Source organism: Elephas maximus, chromosome 3 (genome assembly GCF_024166365.1).
Source record: "Elephas maximus indicus isolate mEleMax1 chromosome 3, mEleMax1 primary haplotype, whole genome shotgun sequence".
Lineage (NCBI taxonomy): Eukaryota > Metazoa > Chordata > Mammalia > Proboscidea > Elephantidae > Elephas > Elephas maximus.
The window spans coordinates 38609287-38634206 of record NC_064821.1 but is presented as its reverse complement, the minus strand read 5'-3'; the positions used below and the strand labels follow the sequence as shown (position 1 = coordinate 38634206).

General features: G+C 54.1%; 2 protein-coding genes across 3 annotated transcripts in view; one reads left to right on the top strand and one right to left on the bottom strand.

Moving 5' to 3' along the window:
* Nucleotides 1-24920, top strand: part of FKBP8 (FKBP prolyl isomerase 8) — a 281109-nt gene that overhangs the window by 127336 nt on the left and 128853 nt on the right. The gene's annotated exons all lie outside the window — the stretch shown is intronic.
* The window catches only part of CRTC1 (CREB regulated transcription coactivator 1), a 66701-nt gene that overhangs the window by 26788 nt on the left and 14993 nt on the right, over nucleotides 1-24920 (bottom strand). For both annotated transcript variants that reach the window (XM_049877471.1, XM_049877472.1), the window contains exons 2-3: nucleotides 3047-3163; nucleotides 585-722 (exon numbers count right to left, since the gene is read on the bottom strand). In XM_049877471.1, coding sequence (XP_049733428.1) covers nucleotides 585-722; nucleotides 3047-3163 — 255 coding nt within the window. The remainder of the gene's footprint in view (nucleotides 1-584; nucleotides 723-3046; nucleotides 3164-24920) is intronic.

The following is a 24920-nucleotide window of genomic DNA, read 5'->3' as shown; positions in this document are numbered from 1 at the left end:
CACAGCCTTTGTGCTGGGCTGATGGGCAGCTTCTGGGGTCTGGGCCCTGTCTGGTCGAGCTTTGCTGACCCTCAGAAAGACACACCTGAGGAAGAAGGGTTTCTCCGTTCTTGGGGGGCCGGCGGTTCTGGGAGTTCCCTGCAGCCGTTCCAACTCTGGTAATGGCTGGGGGGACAGGGAGGGCCCAGCAGTCAAGGTACAGGGTGAGATCTTGCTCATGAGCTGTTGAGATGGAGCCCCCTTCTGACCCCTCTGGGATGCACTCATCCACTAGCCGCCCCCTGAGAGGTTTGCTCAGAGCCTTCCAAGGCCCCCTTCCCAGGTGGGAGTCTGTGCTCTGTGTGGCCTCATCTGCCCCAACTCCCACTTCTGTATCCCCCTGACCCCTGCCTCGACCTCCAAGTCTGGACAACGGCTTGTCAGGTAGTGGCACCACCTCCTCTGGGAAGCCCTCCCAGTTGCCCCACGATGCCTGGGAACCCTGGAGAGCAGGGTGGCCCTGCCTCCTTGTGCTCCACTGCCCTGTGCCTGATGGTCACCCCTAGGCCCTGGCCCCCTCCCCGTGTCCCGCTAGAAAAGGATATCTGCCTCCCATGCTTGTCCACAGACAGGGGCCGGCGGTGTGGGGAGCCGAGCCGGCCGCGCTCCCGGCACACTCTGTCCACCAGCCCATGGTGCCGGGTGGTCCGGCTGGTGTCCAGGCCAGAAGACTGGAAGGGGGTCTGGGAGCAAGGCAGGGCAGAGGTGGGGAGGAGGGGAGAGAGAAACCAAACACTGGTTACCAGCTGCAGGAGAGTCAGGTGCCCTCCCTACCCCAGGCACATGTATGGGGGTCTCCATGTCCAGCCTCTCCTAGAACCCTGGCCCTTGGGGACTCCTGCGACACCCTCAGTCCCACTCTCACACCCAGGTCAGCTCCTCTCCCAGGTCCCTATGCCCCCTGGTGCTTCGGGGCAGGGGGGAGAGGCTGGGTAGGGTCGGCATGGGGTGGGCACATGCTAGGGGCAGGTGGCACAAACTCAGGGTCAGGGCTTGCACAGGGTGCAGCAGGGCCCCTCCCGCACACCAGGTGCAAGCAGTCCCCTCCCCGCCCAGCAGCATCCTCTCCCCACATCATCCCTGGAGGGGCTGCCAAGAGGGGCTGCGGAACCCCAGGACCCCTCCAGGGTCCAGCTGGCTGTGCACCATCTCAGGAGGCTCTGCGCCAAGCTCAGGGCCAGTCCTGATGGAGACATACTCCCCCAGCACTCCCCCCAACCTGCTCAACCAGCACCACGGGGCCAAGTGCCGGCCTCCCGGAGCCCAGGCCCGTTGTGGGTGGGGCGTACTCCCACCCCTAGGCTCTGTCCCTGCCCGGCCCTCTGCCACCTGGCGCTTGGGGGCCATGGCCATCTGTCCGGGTGGAGAGTGTAGCAGCTTTAGCCAGCCTTGACTGGCTGTTCCCCCGCCAGCCATCTGGCCCCAGGCCCCTCTGCCCGCTCCCAGCAGCCAGGCAAAACAGCTACCTCGACATGAAGCTTCATTTCCCCTTCCAGAAGGTGGGCAGCAGTGAGCTTGGGCTCCCCCTCTCTGCGTCCCATCCTCAGGGGTGACTCACGCTCCCTGCCACCAGGGACTCCCAATTCCCGCCCCCCAGCTCAGGGGTCTCCACTGCAACCAGGACATGCCATCAAGGCACAGAGAGCAAAGATAGGGCAGTGTATACACAGGGATGTCTGGAGCTGAGTCTGGGTGAACCTGGGCCCCCAGCTAACCAGGCCCCGTCACAGGGCTGGGTTGGGGGACACAGACATTCATGTGTTTCTGGGGAGTTTCTATGCGGCAGGCTGCACATGCTCAGACAGCGGTGGCCTCGTCCATGTGGACGGGCATGGGGGACAGACTCAGAGGCCGGGGAGTTAGGCTCCATTGACCTTATGAGTCTCCTAAGACCGGGATGATGGGCAGACGTGTGTCTGTTCAGTGAATGGGGTAGTCCCAGTGAGGCCATGGGGGTGCACGTGGAGGCACGCCTGGGCCTGGGGTCTCAGTTATCAAAGAGACAGGATCTGTCACCAGGGCTTCCCCCTGAAATCTGCCAGGCTGCCAAGTGCAAAGAACTGAGACCCTCAGAGACCCGACCCTACGGCCCGCCCTCAGCCCCTAGGCTTTCAGTGCAGCTCTGCACAGGGCCATGCTAGAGGTCATGTGGAAAGAGACCCTCTCCTCTAGAGAAGAGAGGGCCAGGAGAAATGCGGGAGGAGGAGGAAGAGACCAGAACACAGGGAAGGGTCTCTGTGGGGGGCGCTGGCTCCAAGTCCCCACACCAGTCCTGTAAGAGCCCTATGCTGGCTAGAAATCGAGGCACACCGCAGGAGCAGTGCAGGCCTGAGCCAGGCTGACTCTGGACTGGCCTGGGGTCCCCAGCGTGTGAAGGAGCCAGGCAGTGACCTGGGGCCAGGGGACATCCTTCTCAGGGGACAGAGCTCTTATTCCGCTGCCACCCCGCCTGCTGGCCTGGATGGCTGGACGTGCAGTGGTCTGGAACTGTTCCCCAGCAGAGGGAAGGTCGGTGGCCATCGGTGGGCTGTTCCTGCAGAGCTGAGACCACACCTGGGAGGCGGCCCTGGCTCGGGGGCCTATTTCATCCCCCATCCCCACCCCATCTGCAAACGGGACGCAGGGTGGCCCCCATGCTCATTCTTTATGGTGAAAGCGGCAAGACCGTGCTATGAGGCCGTACTCAGGACCGCACCACGTGGGCCCCAGCCAGGAAACGTGGCAGAGAAGTGGGGTCAGGCGCTGGGGCTCCCCCTCGGGTCCCCAGGCATGTGGATTAGCCAGGCAAGACCCGGCCAAGCCCAGTGGCCCCCCCTCCCAAGGCCCGGCAGGTGGAGCGGCTGCTGAACTTGGCGTCCAAGTCCAGGGCCTGCTGACAGGAAGAGTGTCAGGGGGCTGCTTCCTCTCGGGGGCGGGGCAGCCTGGCAATCGTCGAGTGACCCTGGCTGTCCACGCATCCATCAGACGTGCTCTCTGGCTGGTGGGGGGGTGTACCTGGGGGGCTCACCTGAAAGGGCAGGTCCATGCTGCCACTGCCTATCTGGTTGACGTTGGGCAGGGAGCCGCCGTAGTACTGGCCACGGCTCGGGCCCAACTGTAAGTACTGCGACTTCTGGAGCTGGAGCTGCAAGAGAGAGGCCGGCAGTAGTGGGTCTGGGGGATCCTTCCCTGTGCTCACTCAGCATGGCAAGACGGGGCCGTGCAATCTGAGGGGCAGCAAACCTGGGAATCAGGTCCTCAAAGACACCAGCTGTCTCTACACCAAAAAAGGTACCCCTGGAAACCTGGGGGGCCCAGGCCTGAGCATGGGGGAACGGCTTTCCTCCCGGCTGACTCAGCGTTTGCAAGTGAGCATAAGAGCAGACAGGGCCTGGATCGGGGAGCGGTTTTCATGGCTGCCAGGCGCTGCGATCAGACACCAAGTTCAGACCAGGGGCCAGCACATAAGTAGAGTGCTAACTCTGGGGGTACAAGATGTGTAACCCCTGACAGTGACTCGCACAGGGAGCCCAAGGCCTGGTTCTGGGGCCTCCCGGGCTTCCCCATCTCCTGTGTGCGCCACCAGCATTCCCAGGCATTCACCTGGGATACTAGTCCACCCTGCACCATGGGGAGGGCCCACTGGGATGCGGCTCGGACCAGGAGCACAAAACCCCCTGGTGGGGCCTCCCGTCTCTCAGCGAAGGACGGGGTAGGACAGGGGCACCACCCGGGATTCATGTCACCGTCAGGTCGGGCACGCGGGTGGTGGGGGGCCAGCCAGCTGCAGTGGCCTCGTGCCCAGTGGCCGAGCGGGTTGCTAGGTGCGACACTGTGTACGTCAACAAGGCCATCCGCCTCCCTCGCAAACAGCTTCTGGAAATCTTGCGTGCGGCCGCCAGACCAGCCCCCCTCAAGGCCGTTCCCTGCTGCCTAGGGGGCCTCAGGGACAAGGGAAAGCAAAGCTGGAACTGGCTGCCCGCCCGGGCAAGCACCTCATGCAGGTAAACAGCTGTTTCCTGCGGTTGGAGCAGCTGAGCAGGAGAAGCTTGGGCCTGTTCCTTCACTGCCTCAGCGAGGTTTCTCATGAGGCTGCCTGGGGTCTGTGCTGGGGGAACCCTGCCCACCAGGACGCCCACTGTAACCACCCCCTGGGGCCTTCCCCCACCCCACAAGAGCTGATGTGCCGGACACACAGCCCCTAGCCTGGCCCCCAACCCCTCTCTCAATGTCTCCCATGTCCCCACTTTGTGCCTGCACCTGGCCTTGGTCTTCCCCTCTGGGGTGGGTCAAACAAGCAGCAAGTGCCCAGAGAACATGCTAGCCCAGCACACACCCTCATCATGGCTCAGTCACCAGCTCCCAGGCCCGCAGAGGCAAGGTGGCCTCAGCGCCACCTCCTGAGCGAACATGTGTCCAAACCAGAGAAAGCCGGGCGGGCAGACATGATGGACGAACTGGCAAAGCAGAGCCCTCAGGGGTACCCCTCCTATCCACTCCCCACCCACGTGCAAGATCAGCCCACCTGTCCCTCTCTGCCCACCCCCAACCCCACGATGGCCCCTATCCCTGCCCACTTTGCTGGAGGACTCTCCGCTTTTGGGGCACCGCCCTCAGGTCTGGAGTGGAAACTTTGTGGTGACACTGCTCTTCCTTTTGGGGGGTTCCACATGGAACTGCAAGGAGGCTTGGTGGCACAATGGTTAAATACTCAGTTGCTAACCGAAAGGTTGGTGGTTTGACACTACCCAGGGACTCTGTGGGAGAAAAGACCTGACAATCTGCTCCTGTAAAGTTACAGCCAAGAAAGCCCTATGTTGTTGTTTTTAGGTGCTGTCAGGTTGGTTCCGACTCATAGCAACTCTATGTACAACAGAATGAAACACTGCCCAGTCCTGCATCATCCTCAGAATCATTGTTATATTCGAGCCCATTGTTGTTGTAGCCACTGAATCAATCCACATTGTCAAGGGTCTTCCTCTTTTTCATTGACCCTCTACTTTACCAAGCATGCTGTCCTTCTCCTGGGACTGGTCCCTCCTGCTAACATGTCCAAAATATGTGAGACAAAAATCTCGCCATCAAACTGACTTGAACTGTAAACTTTCACTTAAAGCACAATTAAAAAAAAAAAAAAATCATGCCATCCTCCCTTCCAAGGAGCGTTCTAGCTGTACTTCTTCCAAGACAGATTTGCTCATTCTTCTGGCAGTCCACTGTATATTCAAAGTTCTTTGCCAACATCATAATTCAAAGGTATCAATTCTGCTTTGGTCTTCCTTATTCACTGTCCCGCTTTTGCATGCATATGAGGTGACTGAAAATATCATGGCTTGGGTCAGGCGTACCTTAGTCCTCAAAGTGACATCTTTGCTTTTTAACAGAAAACGCTATACTACCGTTCTACTCTGTCAAATGGGGTTGCTGTGAGTCAGAATCGGCTCAGTGGCATCCGGCAGTAAAAACAATGTGGAGCTGTGCAGAAAAGGGTTAACTCTGCCCAAAGAGACCTGCTCCTGAGAGGTGACCTGTGAGTCCCTGGAAGGTCCTGCCTGAAAAGAATGTGTGTTTACCTGGGCCTTGGGCCACCCCAGATGGTCTATGCCAACAGTTGAACTCATGGTGGGGGTCCTGGGCCACGCAGTATCAGCTCAGCCTCTGGAGGGGCTAGAGACTGAAGTCAGCCACATGGGTGGTCAGCCATGCCTGCGTAACCAACTCCCAGTAAAAACCCTGGACACAAGGGCTCACAGAAGCATCCCTGGTGGGCAATAGCCTGTGTACGGTGTCACACATCAATGCTGCGAGAAGCAAGAACCGTCCATGACCCTACTGGGAGAGGACACCTGGACACTCGTGGTGGTCACTGCTGGACCCTGCTCCATGTACCCCTGGCGACCAATAATCTACTTTCTGTCATTTTCTATAAACCGGATCATATATGGTGTAGTCTTCTGTATCTGGTTCTCTCACTGAGCACGATGTTTTGAGGGTCCATCCACATCACAGCACGTATCCGAACTTCATTCCTTTTTACGGCTGAGTAGGCGGTCCCTGGGTGGTGCAAATAGTTAATGTGCTCAGCTGCCGACCAAAACGTTGGAAGTTCAAGTCCACCTAGAGGCACCTTGCAAGGAAGGCTTGCTGATCTACTTCCAAAAATCAGCTATTGAAAACCCTGTGGAGCACAGTTTTACTCTAACACACGTGGGGTCGCCATGAGTCGGAGTCGACGTGACGGCAACTGGTTAATATTCCATTGGAGGAATGCACCACGTTGTGTTTATCTCCTCATCTGTTGATGGACATTTGGGTTGCTTCCACTTTTTGGTTATTGTGAAAAATGCTGCTATGAACCTTTGTGTACACATTTTTGTGTGGACATATGTTTTCATTTCTCTTGGGTATATACCTAGGAGTTGAATTGCTGGGTCACATGGTAATTCTGTTTAACTTTCTGAGGAACTGCCAGACTGTTTTCCACAGCGGCTGCACCATTTTACATTCCCACCAACAATGGATGAGGGTTCCAATTTCTGCACATCCTTGCCAAAACTTGATGTTTTCCATTTTTCTGATAGTAGCCATCCTAGAGGGGGTGAAGTAGTATCCCGCTGTGGTTTGGATTTGCATATCCATGTTACTAAAGACACTGAGCATCTTTTCATGTGCTTGTTGCCTATTTGAGTATCCTTGCTGGTGAATGTCTAAGTCCTTTGTCCATTTTTTAATTGGCTTGTTTGTCTTTTTGTTGTTGAGTTGTAGGGGTTCTTTATATATTCTAGATCCTAGATCCTTATCAGATATATGGTCCACACATATCTTTTCCTATTGTGTGGGCTGTTGTTTCACTTTCTTGACAGTGTCCTTTGATGCACAGAAGTTTTTAACTTTGATGAAGCCCAATTTATCTATTTTTCTTTTGCCACTTGTGCTTTCGGTGTCATATCTAAGAATCCATGGCCACATCCAAGGTCCTGAAGCTTTGCCCCAATGTTTTCTTCTAAGAGTTTTAGAGTTTTGGCTCCTACATCGAGGTCTGAGCTGATTTTTGTTGGTGATTGTGTTGCTGCCTTGGTCCTCCCCACCCCTGGCCCCCAGGATGTCTCTGGGCTCCGTGGTGGGGGCCCCTGGCTGATCCCTGGCCACGCCCAACACAATGGAGCCCCTTGACAGGGAGAGAGTGAGTGGACAGGGGTGCTGCAGGCATCCCCGTCACAAGGGCTCCAGCTGAGTTGTCCGAGACACTGCACAGCTGCCCATTGCTGGCCCGGAGCGTGTAAACACAGCACAAACACACAAACACGCCGTGCGCCGGAATGCCTTTAATCAGGCCCACCACCACTGCTGCCAAGTTCTGGGGTTCAGGGAGCAGAGCGTCTGCGCAGAGCACGTTTTGTTCTGCTTGACGGTGGTGGCACTCGGTGCAGACATGAAGACACAAGGCCAGGATGTGTGGGGCCCCAGGGGGTGAGTGTGGCCAGAGCTAGCTCACAAGGGGCCCTGCCTATGAGGAAGACCTGGCCCTGCAGCCAGCTGGGCAGCCAGCAGCCCTGAAAAGACGACACAGCTCCACCCTACTTTACAGGCAGGGCAACTGAGGCATGGAGGGACATCACCCAGTGACTGAGGTCTGGGTTATCCTCCAGACTCTGCCCCAGCTATAGAAGTCTCTCTCTGTCTCTGTTTCTCTCTGTGTGTCTCTCTCTTGATTTCTGTCCGTCTCTGTATTTCTATCTCTGTCTTTCTCTCTTAATCTCTGTCTCTTCTGTCTCTGTATTTCTCTTTCTATCTCTATTTCTTCTTAATTTCTGTCTCCTGTCTCTGTATTTCTCTATTTCTCTTTGTTCATCTATCTCTCTGTTTTTCTGTGCTCTGTCTCTGTCTTTTTCTCTTTTTGTCTGTCTCTACATCTCTGACGCTCTGGCTCTCCTTTTTTTTTTTTTTTTCTTTACTAAGCAAAGAATTTTATTAACCTTTGTTTAAACTTGGTTCCCAGGCTCATCAGCTCACTTGGCTGCGAAGAGAACCGTGTGGAATTCAGCGGAACCTGGAAGCAGCCGCAGCGTCCAAGAAGCTTGGCTCAGACATAGGAGAGGTCCAGATTCAGGAGCAGAGCCATTTCAAAGCCGTCCTCATGTAGAACCACAGCTCCGGTACCTTCCCCAACTGCTCTCTCCTTTAGGGGTCGATTCCATTTCCCTTGTTCTCGGGGGCCCCTTTGCTGTGAGTGACCTCCAGCCCATGGCGTCCCCTGCAGGGTGAGCAGGCCCCCTCCACCACCTGTGCCATTCCTGTCTGGGCCAGTGCTGCCTACCAGGCCCTGCTCTGATTGCTTGCTGGGCTGGCCCAGCCTTGCCCCACTCTCCTCACTTCCTGGGGCTCCCCAACTTTTGTAAGTCTCACCGACCTCCAGCAGATCCAGAGTCAGCCTGTGTCCTCCTCTGCCATACCCTCTCCTGCCTGTCTTCACGCAGAGCTTGAAGGGCCCTATCATTCCGACTATCCATTCTCAGGGTCCTCATTTCCCCCAAAGGCCACCCTTGGGACATGTCTTTTTGGAAAACTGAGTCAGCTCTTAGCACCTGCCTGAGCTGACCCACACTGGGGGCCTAGACACCACGTGGTAAGCAGGCGCAGTCTGGCAGTTAGTTTTCTCGCCCTCCACACGGCCCCCACCCTTGCCATGCCCAGCCTCCTGCCTGGCCTTAGCTTGCCACCCTGTCCTGGGAGGATCCTCTCCCTTGTGCCTCCTGCACCTGCTAGAGCCCCCTCGGGAAGCCCACCTGAATTGAGAGGTCAGCTTTTTTTTCAGTCCCGAGAACTGCTATCCTTAGAACTAGCTCCCACTACCCACTACCCCGTCAGGCTCCACAAGGCAGCATGGGAGGGGCGGTCCTCTCTCTGACCTCGGGCCCCATGAGGCCCTGTGCCACCAGTACCCCTCCTCAGCTCGCGTCCCACTGAGGCGTCCCTCCCCAATGGCCTTTGCTGACCACCTCCCCCAATATTCCACAGAACCCCTCACTCTCGGGAACACTGTGTTGGCGTTTTCGGGGCCACTGTCTGCCTCTGTCCCCAGGGAGGACAAGTATCCAGGCCCTGCACACAGGAGGCCCTCAAGGAGTCACCTTTCTCAAGTGGAGGGGGTGCAGCTGCCTACACCTGGAAGCCCCCAGCCCGGCCACCCATGGTGCTGACCCCACCCTCCCCCAGAAAGTCATGCTGCGTTTCCTTCATCATTCAGGTCTAGTTTTTCCCTCTACCAGTTGCCCAGTTGCTGACTCCCCTTTCCCAATCCCAGCCTGGGCCTTCGTGCACCCTAGTTATCCAGCTCTCACAGCCCTCCCAGCCCTGGAGAATGCTGCTCTCGCTCTGTGGCACTTGTGGAGCTGTGGCTACCTCTCCTGAACCCTGAAAAGACAACCCAGAAAGGGGACAGCCAGATTTGCCCCCCGTTCCACCTCCCTGAGAACATTCTAGAACACTGTAGAAAGTTGAGGCTGTACCACTAACCAAAGCCTGAGACTGCACCCTAGCTCCCCGCCTCTGCCCATCTCTGTGTATAAATCTGTGTTCTGGATGATTTCTCTGGGAGAACTTTCCAGAAGAGGGATTACCAGGTCAGAGGGGACATTGTCCAGCTCTCAATGATGCTGTCAAACTGTTCAGCACATGCTCATGGCCACCAGACTCTGAGCCTGGGGGTCTACACTGACATAGTCAGGCCCCGTGTCACCCCCAGCCACAGGCTGGGACCCTCCCCCACTGACAGCAGAGAAGACCAAGGCCCAGGGAGAGATGAGCACTGCACCCAGGGCCTATGAACTTCAGGAGAGTTCTTAGCTTGGGATCGAGACAACACAGGGTATGGGGAGTATGGTGTGCTGAATGGTGTCCCCCACAAATTCATGTCTACCTAGAACCTGTAAACGGGACCTCATTTGGAAACAGGGTCTTTACAGATATGATTAAGTTAAGGATCTTGAGATAAGGAGATCACTCTGGATTAGGGTGAGCCCTGAATCCAATGACTGCTATCCTTATAAATGGAGGCAGAGACTGGAGTGATGCTGCCACAAGCCTAGAACCACCTGGAGCCACCAGAAGCTGGAAGAAATAAGGAAGGATTCTCCCCAACAGCCCTTGCTGACACCTTGGTTTCGGACTTCTGGCCTCCAGAACCATGAAACAATAAGTTTCTGCTGTTAACCAAGTTAACACTTTAACTTAACTAGAAAAGAATGCCTGCTTTGAGTACTGTGCTCTTTTAAAGAACTGTCTATATGGGATCAAACTGACAACAGCCAACTCGGAAGATTAGATACGAACCTTAGGGAGCAGTGAGTTCATGTTAATGAGGGAGGAACAACTTAGAAAAGGAGGGTGAGAATGGTTACACAGCTCCAGGGATGTATCAATGCCACTGAAATATACAGGGAGAAGATGTTGAATTGGTGTATGTTCTGCTGTGCATATTCTCAATGATAACAACAAAAAATCAAATTTTAAATAAATAAATTCTTGCTGTTTTCAGCCACCCTCTTTGTGGCCACTTGTTACGACACCCACAGGACACTCGTACACACATCTCCTGACCTGAAGCCAGATGCCGCTATCCGCCCTCAAAGAAAGCTGAGGCCTGGTGGGCGGGCGGAGGGTGCGGGGGTGGGGGCAGCAGGGAGTGGGTTGGGGTGACACGGAGACACAGGTGGCCACTGAGCCCGAGGGTGGCCCGGCCCAGTGCGATGTCTCTCCATTACTCCTCTCTCTCTTTCTCTTTTCCCGTGAAAACAAAACTGGATTCCAGAAAGCAGGGGAACAATATGGCTCCCATCCACACCCACCCTGCAGATGAGCACTATCCCACTCCAACTTCTCACTCGTCTCTGGGGTAGGGAGGGAGGTGCTATGGAGACTCAGCCCCTTCATCAGGCACCTGGCCTGCCTGTCACCAGCTCCCAAAGCATGTGACCGTGACGTTACGTGACATGGTATTTTGCCGTGAGGGGATCCTGCCCCATGTGAAAGCCTGGGCCCCCCACTGATGCACCAACTCACTGCCTCCCTCCTGAGGCTCCACACCCACCTCTGCACCCAAGGCTTCCCACGGAGACAAGGCTACCACAGACGTGGGCATGAGTTACGACACATCAGTGCAGGTGCCACCCACTCGGTCTGGGTCCAGCACCCTGCAGCGCTCCCCCTTTCACTCACAGGCCCAGGCAGGCAGATCTTTTGGGTCCCCCTTGAGCCCCAAACAAGCCGCGTTCTCCCACGGAGGCAGGGAAGACTGGGCAGATAAACCACTTTCCCACTCCTTCCAGAATTTCCTCTGAGGCCCACCAGCGCAAGTCGTGCCTGCCATGCCCACGTGGGATGTACCCCTGGAGATACCGTTCTGACCTGGCAACTCCCCAGAACCAGCCTCAGCCAGTGTCTGACCTACAGTGGGGGCGCCGTGCAGTGTCAGGGTCAGATGCTGGGACCCAGTCCTGTGCCCCCGTTTCAGGCCTCATTTCTTCCTTTCCTTATTCGAGGGCTTTCCCTGAGCATCGTCTCCATGTGAGCTGTGGTTTCAGGGGCCGGGATATGTGGGATACAAGGACGAAATGAACCCTTCCTGGGGGGGACTAGAGGTAGAGCAGATGCAAGCAGATTTAAACACTGCAGATGGCTGCTCACAATGGCCCAAAGGTGGACACAACCTAAATGTTCCCCAACAGATGAATGGACAAACACAATGTGCTCCATCCATACAATGGAATATGGTTGTAGTTAGGTGTCACGGGCTCAATTTCAACTCACAGTGACCCATCTGACAGAGCAGAATTCCCCCATAGGGTTTCCTAGGCTATAATCTTTCCAGAAGCAGATAGCCAGGCCTTTCTTCCATGGAGCCACTGGGTGGGTTCAAACTGCCAGCCTTTCGGTGAGCAGCTGAGTGCTTAACTTTGCAACACCAGGGCTCCCGAGTGGAGTATTAATGCAATGCTGTCAAGTCGATTCCGACTCATAGCAATCCAACAGGATAGAAAAGAACTGCCCCGTAGGGTTTCCAAGGCTGTAAATCTTGACAAGAGCAGACTGCCAGATCTTACTCTCGTGGAGTGGCTGGTGGGTTTGAACCGCGAACCTATCAGTTAGCAGCCAAGCTCTTAGCTGCTGTACCACCAGAGCTCCCTAATAGAGTATTGCTAGCCATAAAAAATGACGTTCTGATAACATGCTACAACATGGATGAACCCTGAAAACACGATGCTCAGTGAGAGAAGCCAGATATAAAAGACTACATATTGTGATTCCATTTATTTTTTTTTTCTGATTAATCTATTTTTTATTCAGTTTTTTAAAATTTTATTTTGTCGTTGCTGAGAAGATACACAGCAAAGCATACACCAATTCAACTGTTTCTACATGTACAACTCGGGGACACTGATGACATTCTTCCAGTTACACAACCATTCTCACCCTTCTTTCTGAATCGTTCCTCCTTCATTAACATAAACTCACTGCCCCCCTAAGGTTCCTATCTGACTTTTCAAATCGCTGCTGTCGCTTTGATGCCATATAGATAGTTCTTAAAAGAACATCATGTTCAAGGCAGACATTTTTTACTTAGTTAACCCAAACTATTATTTGGTTTAAAGAAGACTTCGGGGGTATTTTTGGTTTAAGTTTTAAAGATTATCTCAGGTCCACAGTTTTAGGGGTTCATGCAGCCTCCATAGCTCCAGGAAGTCTGGAGTCCACGAGAATTTGAAATTCTGTTCTGTATTTTCCCTGTTATGATCAGGATTCTTCTAAAGAATCTTTGATCAAAATGTTCAGTAATGGTAGCCAGGCACCATTCAGTTCTTCTGGTCTCAGGGCAAAGGAGGCCCAGCCATGCATTCCATATCCTCCTCCTATTCCTGACTCTCCTTCTTCCTCTGTTGCTCCAGGTGAACAGAGCTACCAATTATTGTGCCTTGGACGGCTGCTTACAAACTTTTAAGATCCCACACACTACACAACAAACTAGAGGGCTGAACAGAAGCACTACACATGTTACTAGGCCAAATACCTGGGATGCCCCATGAAACCATGACCCTAAACCTCCAAACCAAGGAACCAAATTCCATGAGATTTTTGGTTGTACATAAGCAGCCTTGGCGGCCACTCTTAGTTATTACTATAAATATGTCTATCACACAACTTTTGCCAGTTCAACCTTTTACAAGTGTACAATTTATTGATAGCAATTACAGTAATCGGCTGCACAACCCTACCCTTAATCAATGCCAAAAATTTGTCCATCACCGTTAACCTCCTCTTTCCCCCTTCCTCTCGCCCCTGATAACCACTAATAAACTTGGTCTCTGTATGTTTGCCTTTTCTTGTCTTTTCATATGAAGTCATATAACATTTGTCCTTTGGTGACTGACTTATTCATTCAGCATGTCTTCAAGCTCCATCCATATTATAGCATGTATCAAGACTTCATTTCTCCCACTGGCTGAGTAGGAGTCCACTGTATGTGTGTACCACATTTTGTTTATCCATTCATCTGTTGATGGACATTTAGATCATATCCACGTTTCGGCTACTGTGAATAACACTGCAATGAACACTGGTGTACAAGTCTCTTTCTGAGTCTCTGAAACTTTACTAAATTCCTCTATTAGCTCTAGTTTTCTTGTGGACTCTTTGGAATTTTCTATAATATATAGAATCACATCTATCATCAGTGAACTGATAATTTTATTTCTTCTTTTCCAGTCTGAGTATTTATTTCTTTTTCTTGTCTTCTTGCTCTGGCTAGGACTTCTAATGCAATACTGCATAGAAATGGTAAGAGTGGGCACCCTTGTTTTGTTCCTGATTTCAAGAGGAAAGTTCACAGTCTTTCTCCATTAAGTATAATATTACCTGTTGGCTTTTCACATATGCCCTGAATCATACTGAGGAATTTCCATTTTATTCCAATCTTCTTTAGGGTTTTCATCAAGAAAGGGTGTTAGATTTCATCAAATACTTTTTCTGCATCCACAGAAATGATCATGTGGTTCTTTTCCTTTGTTCTGTTGATGAGGTATACTATGCTGACTGATTTTCTAATGTTGAACCATCCCTGCATTCCTGGAATAAATCCCACTTGGTCATGGTATATGACTCTTTTAATATGCTGTTGGATTCTGTTCAATTGTATTTTGTTGAAGATTTTTGCATCTATATTCATAAGAGGTATTGGCCTGCAGTTCTTTTCTTGTGGTGTTTTCGTCTAGTTTTGGTATGAAGGTTATGTCTGCTTCACAGAATAAATTAGGGAGTAGGCCTTCCCTCCCCATGTTTTGGAAGAGTATATACAGTATTGGTATCAGTTCTCTAAATGTTTGGTAAAATTGATTCCACTTACATGGAATGCCTGGAACAGGCAAATCCAGAGACAGGAAGTAGATTAGTGGTTGCCAGGGGCTGTGGAGGGGGAATGGGAGTGACTGCTAATGGATACAGTGTCTTCTTTGGGGTGAAGAGAATGTTTAGTCAGACTGGACGGCTGTACAACATTGTGAATGTACAAAATGCCACTGAATCGTATACCTTAAAATGGTTGATTTTATGTTATGTGAGTTACCTCAATTAAAACAAAAGAAAAACAAAACTGCAGATGGGCAGATTTGCCAAGGAGGAAACGAGCAAGGCAGGGGGGGCAGAGAGGCCTGGGAGGGTGAGGGCCAGGGGCAGTCAGAGGGGCCCTTGCTGAGGCTGAGGAACAGCTGAGGGTGGGTGGGGACAAAAGCAGTTCAGGCAGCAGGAAGAGCACGCGCAAAGGGCCAGGAGTGGTGATGCTCCAGCCAGTCTACAGCATAAGGACCCACGTCTTCCAGGGCATCCATCCCCACTAGGTCTCAGTCTCCTCATCTATATGCAGGCAGCAAGAGGGAACAGATGAAGGATTACATATGGCACACTCAGTGCAGTGCCCAGGACACACAAGTGTGACACATATATGCCACCCACTACCTGGGTCCTGAGCACATACCCCATGGTGCCTGTTCACAAGCCTGAGGCTCCAGGTTGACCTCGGGGGCACTGAGGGTTTCACCAAGGCTGGGGGGTGGGGACACTGGGTGCCCCACGCACGTGTGTGTGCACACACTGGCGCACATAAAATGCGAAGAGTCTGATGCTGTGGATCCCCCCTCCACCCTGGAGCACACAACCCTATTTGTAGCTGGAGAGTGGATCCTTTGCAGTTTCATTTCAAATCTCATCACCGATTGAATAACACAAAACACACCCCGGCATGGCCTTCAGGATGGGCTGCCTCTCTGCACGGCCACCAGCCAGGCAGGGCGCCAGGCACAGCACAGTCGGGCCGACGGTGCTACTTGCGTCCTGACAGCGTCAGGCCCGGTTTTTGACAGCATCCCAGCCGGAGGGGCAGCCTGCCACTGGCCCCAGAACCATGGCGGATGATTCTGGAAATAGCGCCTCAAGCCAACCCTCCCACTGCCTCACCTGGAGGCTGGGCGGGAACCCCCCTACACGCCCCGTGCTTTGGTGGCTCCCCTGGATGCCTGGGCCCCAAGAATACGGGTGCATGCAGAGATGCCCTCGTTACACACCCAAAATAGCGTCCGTGCTCCATTTTCTGTGCTCCATTTTTCAGGTTCGGTGAGACTGCCGAGTTATGTAATCATGTGAACTATGGGGTCATGATCTGGTAGTAGGGTCCCAGCCCGACTGGGCCACCTCGTCCCCCTCAGATGCCCCCAACCCAAGCCTGACCAGAGCTATTCCCTAAGCCATGGCTGGGCCCTTGGGCTGCCCGCTGCTCCCACATCCACTGCAGCGCCTAGAACTGTGTGTCCCTCCTGTGCACTCAGAGCAGCCACGAGGATGCCCAGGCTGGCCAAGGACATGCAGGGCCCGTGGAAGTAGCGACAAGCACAGAGGGGGCTTGGCCAAGCCACAAGGTGCATTGAGGGGTCAGCATTACCCTCCAAGGTTGCACCCCTGGGGGTGGGGGCTAGAGAGGTGAATGCCAACAGGGGCACAGGGGACAGGCAGCCAGTGTGGTGGAGGGCCTGGGTGAGGTGCCGCAAGGCAGGGGCGGGCGTGGGCACTCATCTGCAGAAGGACCTGGCAAGGGGAGCCTATATCTTTCAGCCCGGAGCCCCGGGGCTGGCACTGCATAAAATCGTGAAAGACGAAAGCAGAGGAAGGACCCTACCAGGAGGGCCCAGGTGGCCACGGGGGACACTCTTGCCTATGCCAGACACGGCAGCTGCGTGGTAGTGGCGTCTCAAACGCAGTGTGAGCAGCTCACCCCATCTGTAGCCCTCTCCTGACATGGAGAGGAACTTCCAGATGAGGCTGCACTGCTGTGGACAGGCCTGCAGACAACACTGCTGCCATGTCTGGAGCTGACAGAGAGGACCTTGGAGGGCCCCTTGAGAACATTCCAGGCAGGCACTGTCACCCCCACTCTGCAGATGAAGCAGCCAGGTTCCAACACTGCCCAGCAAGGGAGCCGGTATCTGCCCCCAACTGGTTGCACTGAGCTCACTGAGCCCACTAAGTGCTGGACAGAGAGTCCCCTGGCCATGCTCAGGGGCTACTCCTTGATGCTGTGCACCATCTTGAACAACGACAGCACACCAGCCACACTTGGAGGCTATGGGACCTGCAGGAATGAGCTCAGCTCTGTTGGGGTCCCTGGGCAGGCCTGGAGCTAGCACCGATGAAGAAAGAGGTGTGGGGGGCCAGGCCAGTGGGACACTGATGATGCAGTTGCCATGGACACCCAGGCCCAGCCAGTCAGCCAGGGTCCCAGCTCCCCTGCCCCTCCTGCTCAAGGATCACAGTGGGGTAGACAAGTGAGAACAGGCTGTCACAGGCCTGGCCCTGCACATGTTCTGGCTCCAAAAACACAGAACAAACCATTGACAGATGAATGGATAAACACAAAGTGGTCCTTCCACACAATGGCATGCTACTCAGCCATAATAAGGACTAAAGTACTGACACATGCCATGATGTGGACAAACCCTGAAAACACTTTGCTCAGTGAAAGAAGCTAGATGCAAAAGGCCACATAGTGTATTCCATTTATATGAAAAGTCCAAAACAGTCAAATCCATAAAGACAGAAAGTAGATTAGTGGTTGCCTAGAGCTTTGAGGAAGGGAGATGGGGAGTGACAGCTAATGGGTATGGGGTTTCCTTTTGGGGTCATGAGAATGTTCTGAAATTAGACAGAGGTGGTGGCTGTACAACACAGTGAATGTATTAAATGCCACTGAATTGTGCACTTTAAAGTGGTTAAAATGTAATGGTGGCACAACATGAAAAATGTAACCAATGACACTGAATTGTATATGTACAACTTGTATTGGTGAATGGGTATATATTTCTACCACAATTAAAAAAAAAGTTACTTAAAAAATGGTTAAAATGGTGAATTTTATGTTTTGTATATTTTACCACAATAAAAAAAATTACACACAAAAAAAACAAAAACAGAAGAAAAAAGATGAGAAAGAACTTGCAGGCCCTAGGAGCTGCCTAGATGTCCCGTACACAGGCCGGGGGCCCTTCCTGAGGGTTGGCACAGCAGGGAGAGGGGCAGGACCCCAAGGCATCAGGCAGTGCTGGCAGCAGGATGAGGGGACCCAGGGTCGTCATTGCCCTTGGGAGGTATAATGCACCATAGCTTTAACTCACTGTCCCCAAACCCAAGGGCTCGGAGTCAAGATACTCCGGGGCTAAATGGTGGGCACCCCTTGGATTCACAGCAAAGTTATCACCAGGATGGTGATGCAGAGCTGCCCAAGACCCCAGCAATAACACCCAGACCCCACACCGGCATCCAGTACCCCAAAACTCCACACCTGAGCCCAATGTCCCATACTTGCACCTGGCACCCCATACCTGTGCCTGGCACCCCACACTCACACCTGGTACCCCACACTCATGCCCACCACCCCACACCAGCACCCGGTACCCTACACCAGCGCCTAATACCCTGGAACACACACCAGAACAGCAGCATTGTCCTGAACTCTGAACTATTCTGTTCTGGGCCCCTAACCATCATCCCTGTCTCCAGGATTAAGGCGGGGCCTCATGGAGCACCCACTCGTGTCACAGTGCACAAGGGAAGCCAGGAGCACGTTCTACAAGACCCTGTATGCCCCTTTCACCATCTCCCGCAGGCCCAGTTGCCGGGTGGGAGGCAGTGTAGCCACCCACAGAAGCACGTGGCTGCTATTTTCAGTGAGGTTTCCCACACTCAGATCTTCCCAGTCAGCCCAGGAGACAGGAGGGGCCGTGGGCAGGGGGCTCACCCACCAGACACCACATGGTGGCCCCTCCACCACCGTCTGCTCACACCACCACCCACGTGGCCTCGGGATGTCAGCTCAGCACAGGGATGGGCTCTGTGATCAGGGCAGTGTGGCCAGGCGCAACACATGGCAGCTCTGGGGCTTCACTTCTCTATGGCACTCACAGAGGATGTAACCCCTCGAGGCCGTCAGAGACGAGCCAAGGGCTCAACAAAGGGAGTTTCAAACACTGGAGTCTCCCATACAACAGAATAGTACTCAGTCATGAAAACAGGACAAGGAGTTCCTGCGTGATGCAAATGGTTAAGCGCTCAGCTGCTAACTGAAAGCGTAGACATTCAAACCGACCCAGAGACACCTCAGAAGAAAGGCCTGACAATCAACTTCCGAAAAATCAGTCACTGAAAACCCTATGGAGCACAGTTGTACTCTGACACGTGTGGGGTCACCAGGAGTCAAAATTGATGCGACAGCAACTGGTTTTTTGGTTTAAAAGGAATGAAGCACTGATACATGCTACAACATGGATGATCCTCAAGAATATCATACTCAGTAAAAGAAGCCAGACACAAAAGACCACATATTGTGTGATTCCATTTATATAAACATCCAGAACAGGCAAATCCATAGAGGCAGGAAGTAGATTCATGGTTGCCTAGGGCTTGGAGGAAGAGGAATGGGAAGTGACTGCTAGTGGGTATGTGGTTTCCTTTTAGGGTGATGAGAATGTTCTGGAACTAGACAGAGGTTGCACAACACTGTGAATGGACTAAAATGCCACTGAATCGTGTACTTCAAAGTGGTAAATTTTATGTCATGTAAATTTTACCACAAGAAAAATAATATATATTTTTTAAAAAAGAGTAATTCCCAAGGTTCTGGCGAGTCGGTGCAGAGGTGGGAGACAGGGTGTCTGGCTGCCCCATCCCCACCCATGTCCCCACTGAAGTAGCACAGTGACCAGGGACAGTCACCATGGACCATGTCCCCATCCTGAGAGCCACCACACAGATCCTGCAGGCCCAGAGGTGGGCAAAAGACCCCAGGTCCTACTCACAACCACAGTGGTAGGGGCAAGACCCTCCCCCCCACCCCCACGGCCCTGGCTGGCTGCTCAGCTCAGTCCGGTGGGCGCTGGGCCCAGTCAGCGCACGTCAGAGCCCGGCCTGGTGGCCACCCTGTCCAACATAGCTGTGGCTCCTCAAGGTCGGAAGTCTCACAAAAAATGCGACTAGATGGCCAGCTTTCACATTTTTCAAAGTTAACTTCAACGTCAGAATCACCGGCTTCTTGGGAAACACAGAAGTGTCAGCAGCCAGGGCCAGACTCTGGCCAGCGCTATTATCACTATCCTTCTCTGTACTGTTCCACCAACATTAACATAGACTCAACATTAACTTAGACTGAGTGGGGCCACGCTGCCCCTCAATGAGCACCCCTGTCCCTGACTCCCACTTATCTTCTCAGAGAGGGTGGTGTGGTCTGATGGCCCCAGCTAGATCCTCTCTGCCTGGCCCCCTTGGCAGCTGTGTGGCTAACTAGAGGCCTGAAAGGAAGAAAGGGTGGGTGGTGAGGGGCTGGGACCTGCGTGTGGCACCAAGCCCCCAAGAAGCCCTCCACTGCTGGTCCAGCAATGGACATGACTGTTTATGGGTCAGGCCCAGGGGATGAAGCCCCCTGCTGGGAGCCAGCACTGCCATGGACCTTGCAGGGGGGCCTGTAGGGGGGCCTGGGAGAACCAGAGGGAACTGACCTTCTGTGGGGAAGCTGCACATGCTCCACGCCTGTCCTGGGCCCACAAGCTAGGGGGCAACTGGACGCAGCCGCATGACCCCTGCATGTTGGCCCTGCGGCACTCTGGGTCCCCAAGAAAGAGCACTGGCATGCCCACAAGAAGGGGTACTGGTCAGAGGAGCACAGGGCACAGAGCCAGGCAGACAGGCCACAGATATGAGGAGGCGGCCAAGGATTCCAAGGGAGGGGCCAGAGGCTGGAAAAGTGCTCCAGACAGGAGCCCAGTGTGGCAGAGGCCCCCTAGAGCTGAGTGAATGAGGAATGGGGGACAGTGCAGGAAGCCAGGAGGGTGGGCCCTCAAGCAAGGAGACGAGAGGAGGGAACGGGGCTGGGAGCCTGGGGTGGGGAGGGTCCTGACTCTGAGTATGACAAGAAGGTGCCAGGCCAGGATGACTGGGGCAGACGTCCCTTCTACTGAGCTCCCCACTCTAAGTCAGTGGCTGGGAAGAGCCTGGACAGGGGGATCAGCCTTGAAGATGGGGAGCAGGGCAGGTGTCCCTTTGGCCCCTCATCACAGCAGCCCTGTATTGGGGCAGATAGATGGTGCCCCAGTACGAAATTCTCCCAGGTCACTCCCTGGATGCACTTCCAATCCCCCAGAGGATTCTGAGAGGGGTGCTGACACACTTGGGGCTCGCCCCAATTCCCAGATGGACACAGTCCCTGCTGGCCCCCAGACTCCTGTCTATGCCCCTCCCCAGCCTGGCAGTCCCTCCTCCTGATGTCCCCTCCCTCCTGGGCTCAGCCGACTCCCATGTCCCTGAAACACCTGTCAATCCCCTTCCCCAGCATAAGTGGACAGTCCTCCCCACAGGAGGATGTCTGATGAGTGGGCATGGAAATGGCAATGGCAAGGGCAAGGTTCCACAAGGTGCCCCAGACCCAGCAGTCCTCGGCCCCCACCTCCTTCCTGGACACTCCTGTATCCCCAAGCTAGTCCTCTTGCAGCTGCTGTACCCCATTGCCTGATACATCCCTCTCCTCTGGGGAAGCCTCACCACCTGGGTCTCTGGGCCACTCTTACCACACCCACTGGGCCCCGCTGCCCCTGGACAGCCACAGACCCCATGCATGCAAGCGCCACACCAGACGCTTGTCCACAAGGGTGGGGCAGCAGGGGTTGGGGGGAGGGAAGGCTCTGAGCCCAGGCACCCAGACGTCTGCAAGATGGCACGTGCACGCAGTGAGGTTCCTGTCCAGCCTGCATCTGAACACCACAGCACTGATGATGGGGACAGAGACAAGGCGGACAAGTGTCCACAGAGGACATGGGAGCCTGGCAGGTGACCCTACAGTCACCTCGGCCTGCCCGGCTGCCTGGTACCTGGTGACACGTTTCCTCATATGGGGACCACCTCTGCCCTCCTCCAACTCCTCCCAGGCCCCACCCTTCCATTACAGGGTCATCCCTTCCAGGCACCCTGTCCACCACCCATCAGCCAACAACTCCCAAGGCCCAGTCCAGCCCTGATTCCAGAATATTCCCTCCCTATCTCAGCACCCCCACTAGGCTCATGGCATCTGCTTCCTCTGCCTCTTAGCTCCTGCCAGCACCATACACAGTACCAAGACCCTCCCTCACACTCCTTGTAGTCATTGGCCTTGAGTCAGGCCCAAACCCCCAGTCCTCCCCTCCCTATGCCCCAGACACACCTCATACCAGTTGCACCTGGATCCACACCCCCACACCCTTTATCTACTGTTCCTCCATTCGGAGACCCCATGCATCCTTGCACCCATCAACATGGGGCACCCCTCCTGCTGCTTTCTCCTCCAGGCAGCCTTCATACCTGCTCACCCGGCCACACCTCCCACCAGCTCTGATCAGTGACTCCTCAGGGGACAGCAGACAAGGCTGGCCTCACTGACCACAGGGATCCCATGCAGGGCACCCAGCAGATGAGGACACTGAGGAAGGGAACGGACATGTGCTGTAACCAGTCACATGGCAGGTACAGGAAAAGCGGCCATGTCAGACCCCTGCACCAGTGTAACCGGGGGCGACTGGTCTCCAGACTTGTGACAGGCAAGGGGAGCGCATCCACACAGCCACCAGGCCGGTGGCGTAGGTCACAAGTGGGTCCCTGTCTCGTCCTGCCATCCCAATGCATCCCTCCGCCTCAACTGGACTGTTCATCACATGTATGCAGGCTGAGAGCTCCTGGGGGGCTTGGATGAACACAGCACCAATACAGATGACCCATGGACTACCCAGAATGACCCACAAATGACTCATGGATAACCCACGGACAACCCACAGTGTCCCACAGACAACCCACTGACGGCCTACAATGACCCACAGATGACCCAGAACGACTCCTGGACAACCCCCAGACAACCCAGGAATGACACACGGTGACCCCGAGACAACCCAGGACTACCCCTAGATGACCCAGGGATGACCCACAGTGACCCAAGACAACCTACAGATCAACCAGAACAAACTAGAATGAGCCACAAACAACCCAGGGCAACCCCCAGACAATCCAGGGATGACCCACAGTGACCCTGGACAGCCCACGGAGGAGCCAGGATGACCCACGAACGACCCACAAATGACCCACAGACAGCCCATGGTAATTCCCTGATGCAGGTCCTTACTGGTCATCTGGGGGGCCCGGAAAGGAGCCGCATAGGGAGGATGCACTCGGCTGATGCCCAGTGCTCATGAACACACGGACCACTAAGGCCCCTGTGGCTGGAGTGACCTCAGCACGGAGCCAGTGGCCTCATCCAGAGAAAATGGGATTCAGCTGTCCCCCACTCAGCCACTGGGCCCCAGGGCTCTAAGCCCTCTGGCCAGCACAGCAGCAGTGCCAGAATTCAGACCTGCGGACATCAAACCCCAGACCCCGCCTTCCCAGGAGCAGCAGGGGCTTCTGGCAAATTCTCACCTGAGACAGGTGACTGATCGTGCAGGAGACACGAGGAGCAAAGACTGCTATCCACGAGCAGGATGACACACATTCCCTTCCAGAACACCTAGGGCCCAGGTTTACAAGGCTGCGGTGGCTAAGCCTGAGGCAGAGCCATAGAAACCACCTGAAGATGCCCCTAAGAGATGCAGGAAACAGCCCATTCCTCAGGGCGACCAGCCTGGGGAGGCCAGCACCAGTCCTGGCAAAGACACAGCACAGCGGTCCACACAGCGTCAAAGGGGCAAACCATGGGAGCATGAGAGGCACAGATGCAGATCCAACACGTGGGGTAAGCACGCTCTTCAAGGGAGACCCCCGGCCCCCTGCAGCCCCCATTGCCACCTTGACAAACAAGCGGTCCTCTACATAGCCTAACTTTGTGTATGCTGTTCCCTCTGCCCAGAACACCCTTCCCCACCCCCCATTCGTCTTGCCAGTCAAGGTCACCTTTGAGCTCAGAGAAGCCCCCAGTTGGACGTGCCCCTCTATGCCAAGTCACTGCCCTCAGGGTGCCTCCCTCCTCAAACCACTGTGACACCCACACATTGGAGGCTGGATGCCAGAGCGTCTGGCCCCACCAGCGCCCAGCACTACTCCAGCTCCACCACCACCAGAAAACGAATGTGTGTAGGGGGGATGACCAAAGGTGGGTATTTATTTAATCAAAACACTATTTGCAATCACCAAAAAGTGAAAACAATCCAAGTGCCCACCAACAGATGGAGTATTACTCAGTCACAAAGAGAAATGAAGTCAATACATGCTACAATACAGATGAACCTTGAAAACATTACGCTGAGTGAGAGAAGTCAGTCACAAAAGGACACATGTTGTGTGATCACACTTACATGGAATATCTAGAAGAGGCAAATGCATAGAGACCAAACTTTACTAGTTGACACTTAGTGGGAAGGAAGGGGAAAGGGAGAGCTTTGCTTAGGGGACGGTGAGTTTACGTTAATGGTAGTGGAATGATTTGGAAAAAGACAGCGAGAGTGATTGCGTAACTTGAAGAATGTAATCCATGCCACTAAACTGTACAGCTTGGAATGACTGAGATGGTCGAGGTTTTATTATACGCATTTTCACCACAATAAAAAGAAAACCGTTTCTGGAGCCCCTATCATCCCAGAGCCAAAGGCCAATCCCTCACCCCAATCCATGGGACATCACCCAAAACTTGGCCAGGGCAGCCTGCCTGGCACCCAACCAACCCAAGGTATTCCCTGTGGGAAGCCTCACACTTGCCATCAAAAGGGACTCATCAAGGAGACAGAGACAGATGACTACTGCTTGTTTAATGATGGGGACTGGGAGTTTTGATTGAAACTTTTGTTACACAGTGAAAGGTTTTTGTTTGTTTCCATTCAGGAGGGAAGAGGAGCGTCCCTTGACTCTTGGGCAAGGGTTGTCAAGTGGGTGGTATACTTTTCGGACAATGAATGTGAAACATTTGAAAATCTGAACCAGCACATTCAACTCCACGTTAAGCTTTTGAGGAACTGACCTTCAGAGTAAATTAAAGAGCACCAGAACAGACAACAGGCTGATGTTCCTCGGGGCCAGGATCAGCTGCTGGTGGCTGGTTTTCGGAGTGCTTCCCAAGGACAGGGTATCTAGGGTGTCCAGGTGACAGACTAAAGGAATGGATGGTCTGGTGCAAACCGCCCCCCCCCCCCCACAGGTGGCCCAGGCCAGGACTCAGTCCTTCACTGGGCAACATCAGTGCCTCTAACATTCCCCCCAGGCACTCCTGAAGGGGGGGGACATCCCGCTGCCCCAAGCCCATCCTGCCCTAGCCCATGAGGGTCTGCTGTCTGTTCCCTCAATACCATGTGCGGTTACTGCAGACTTGG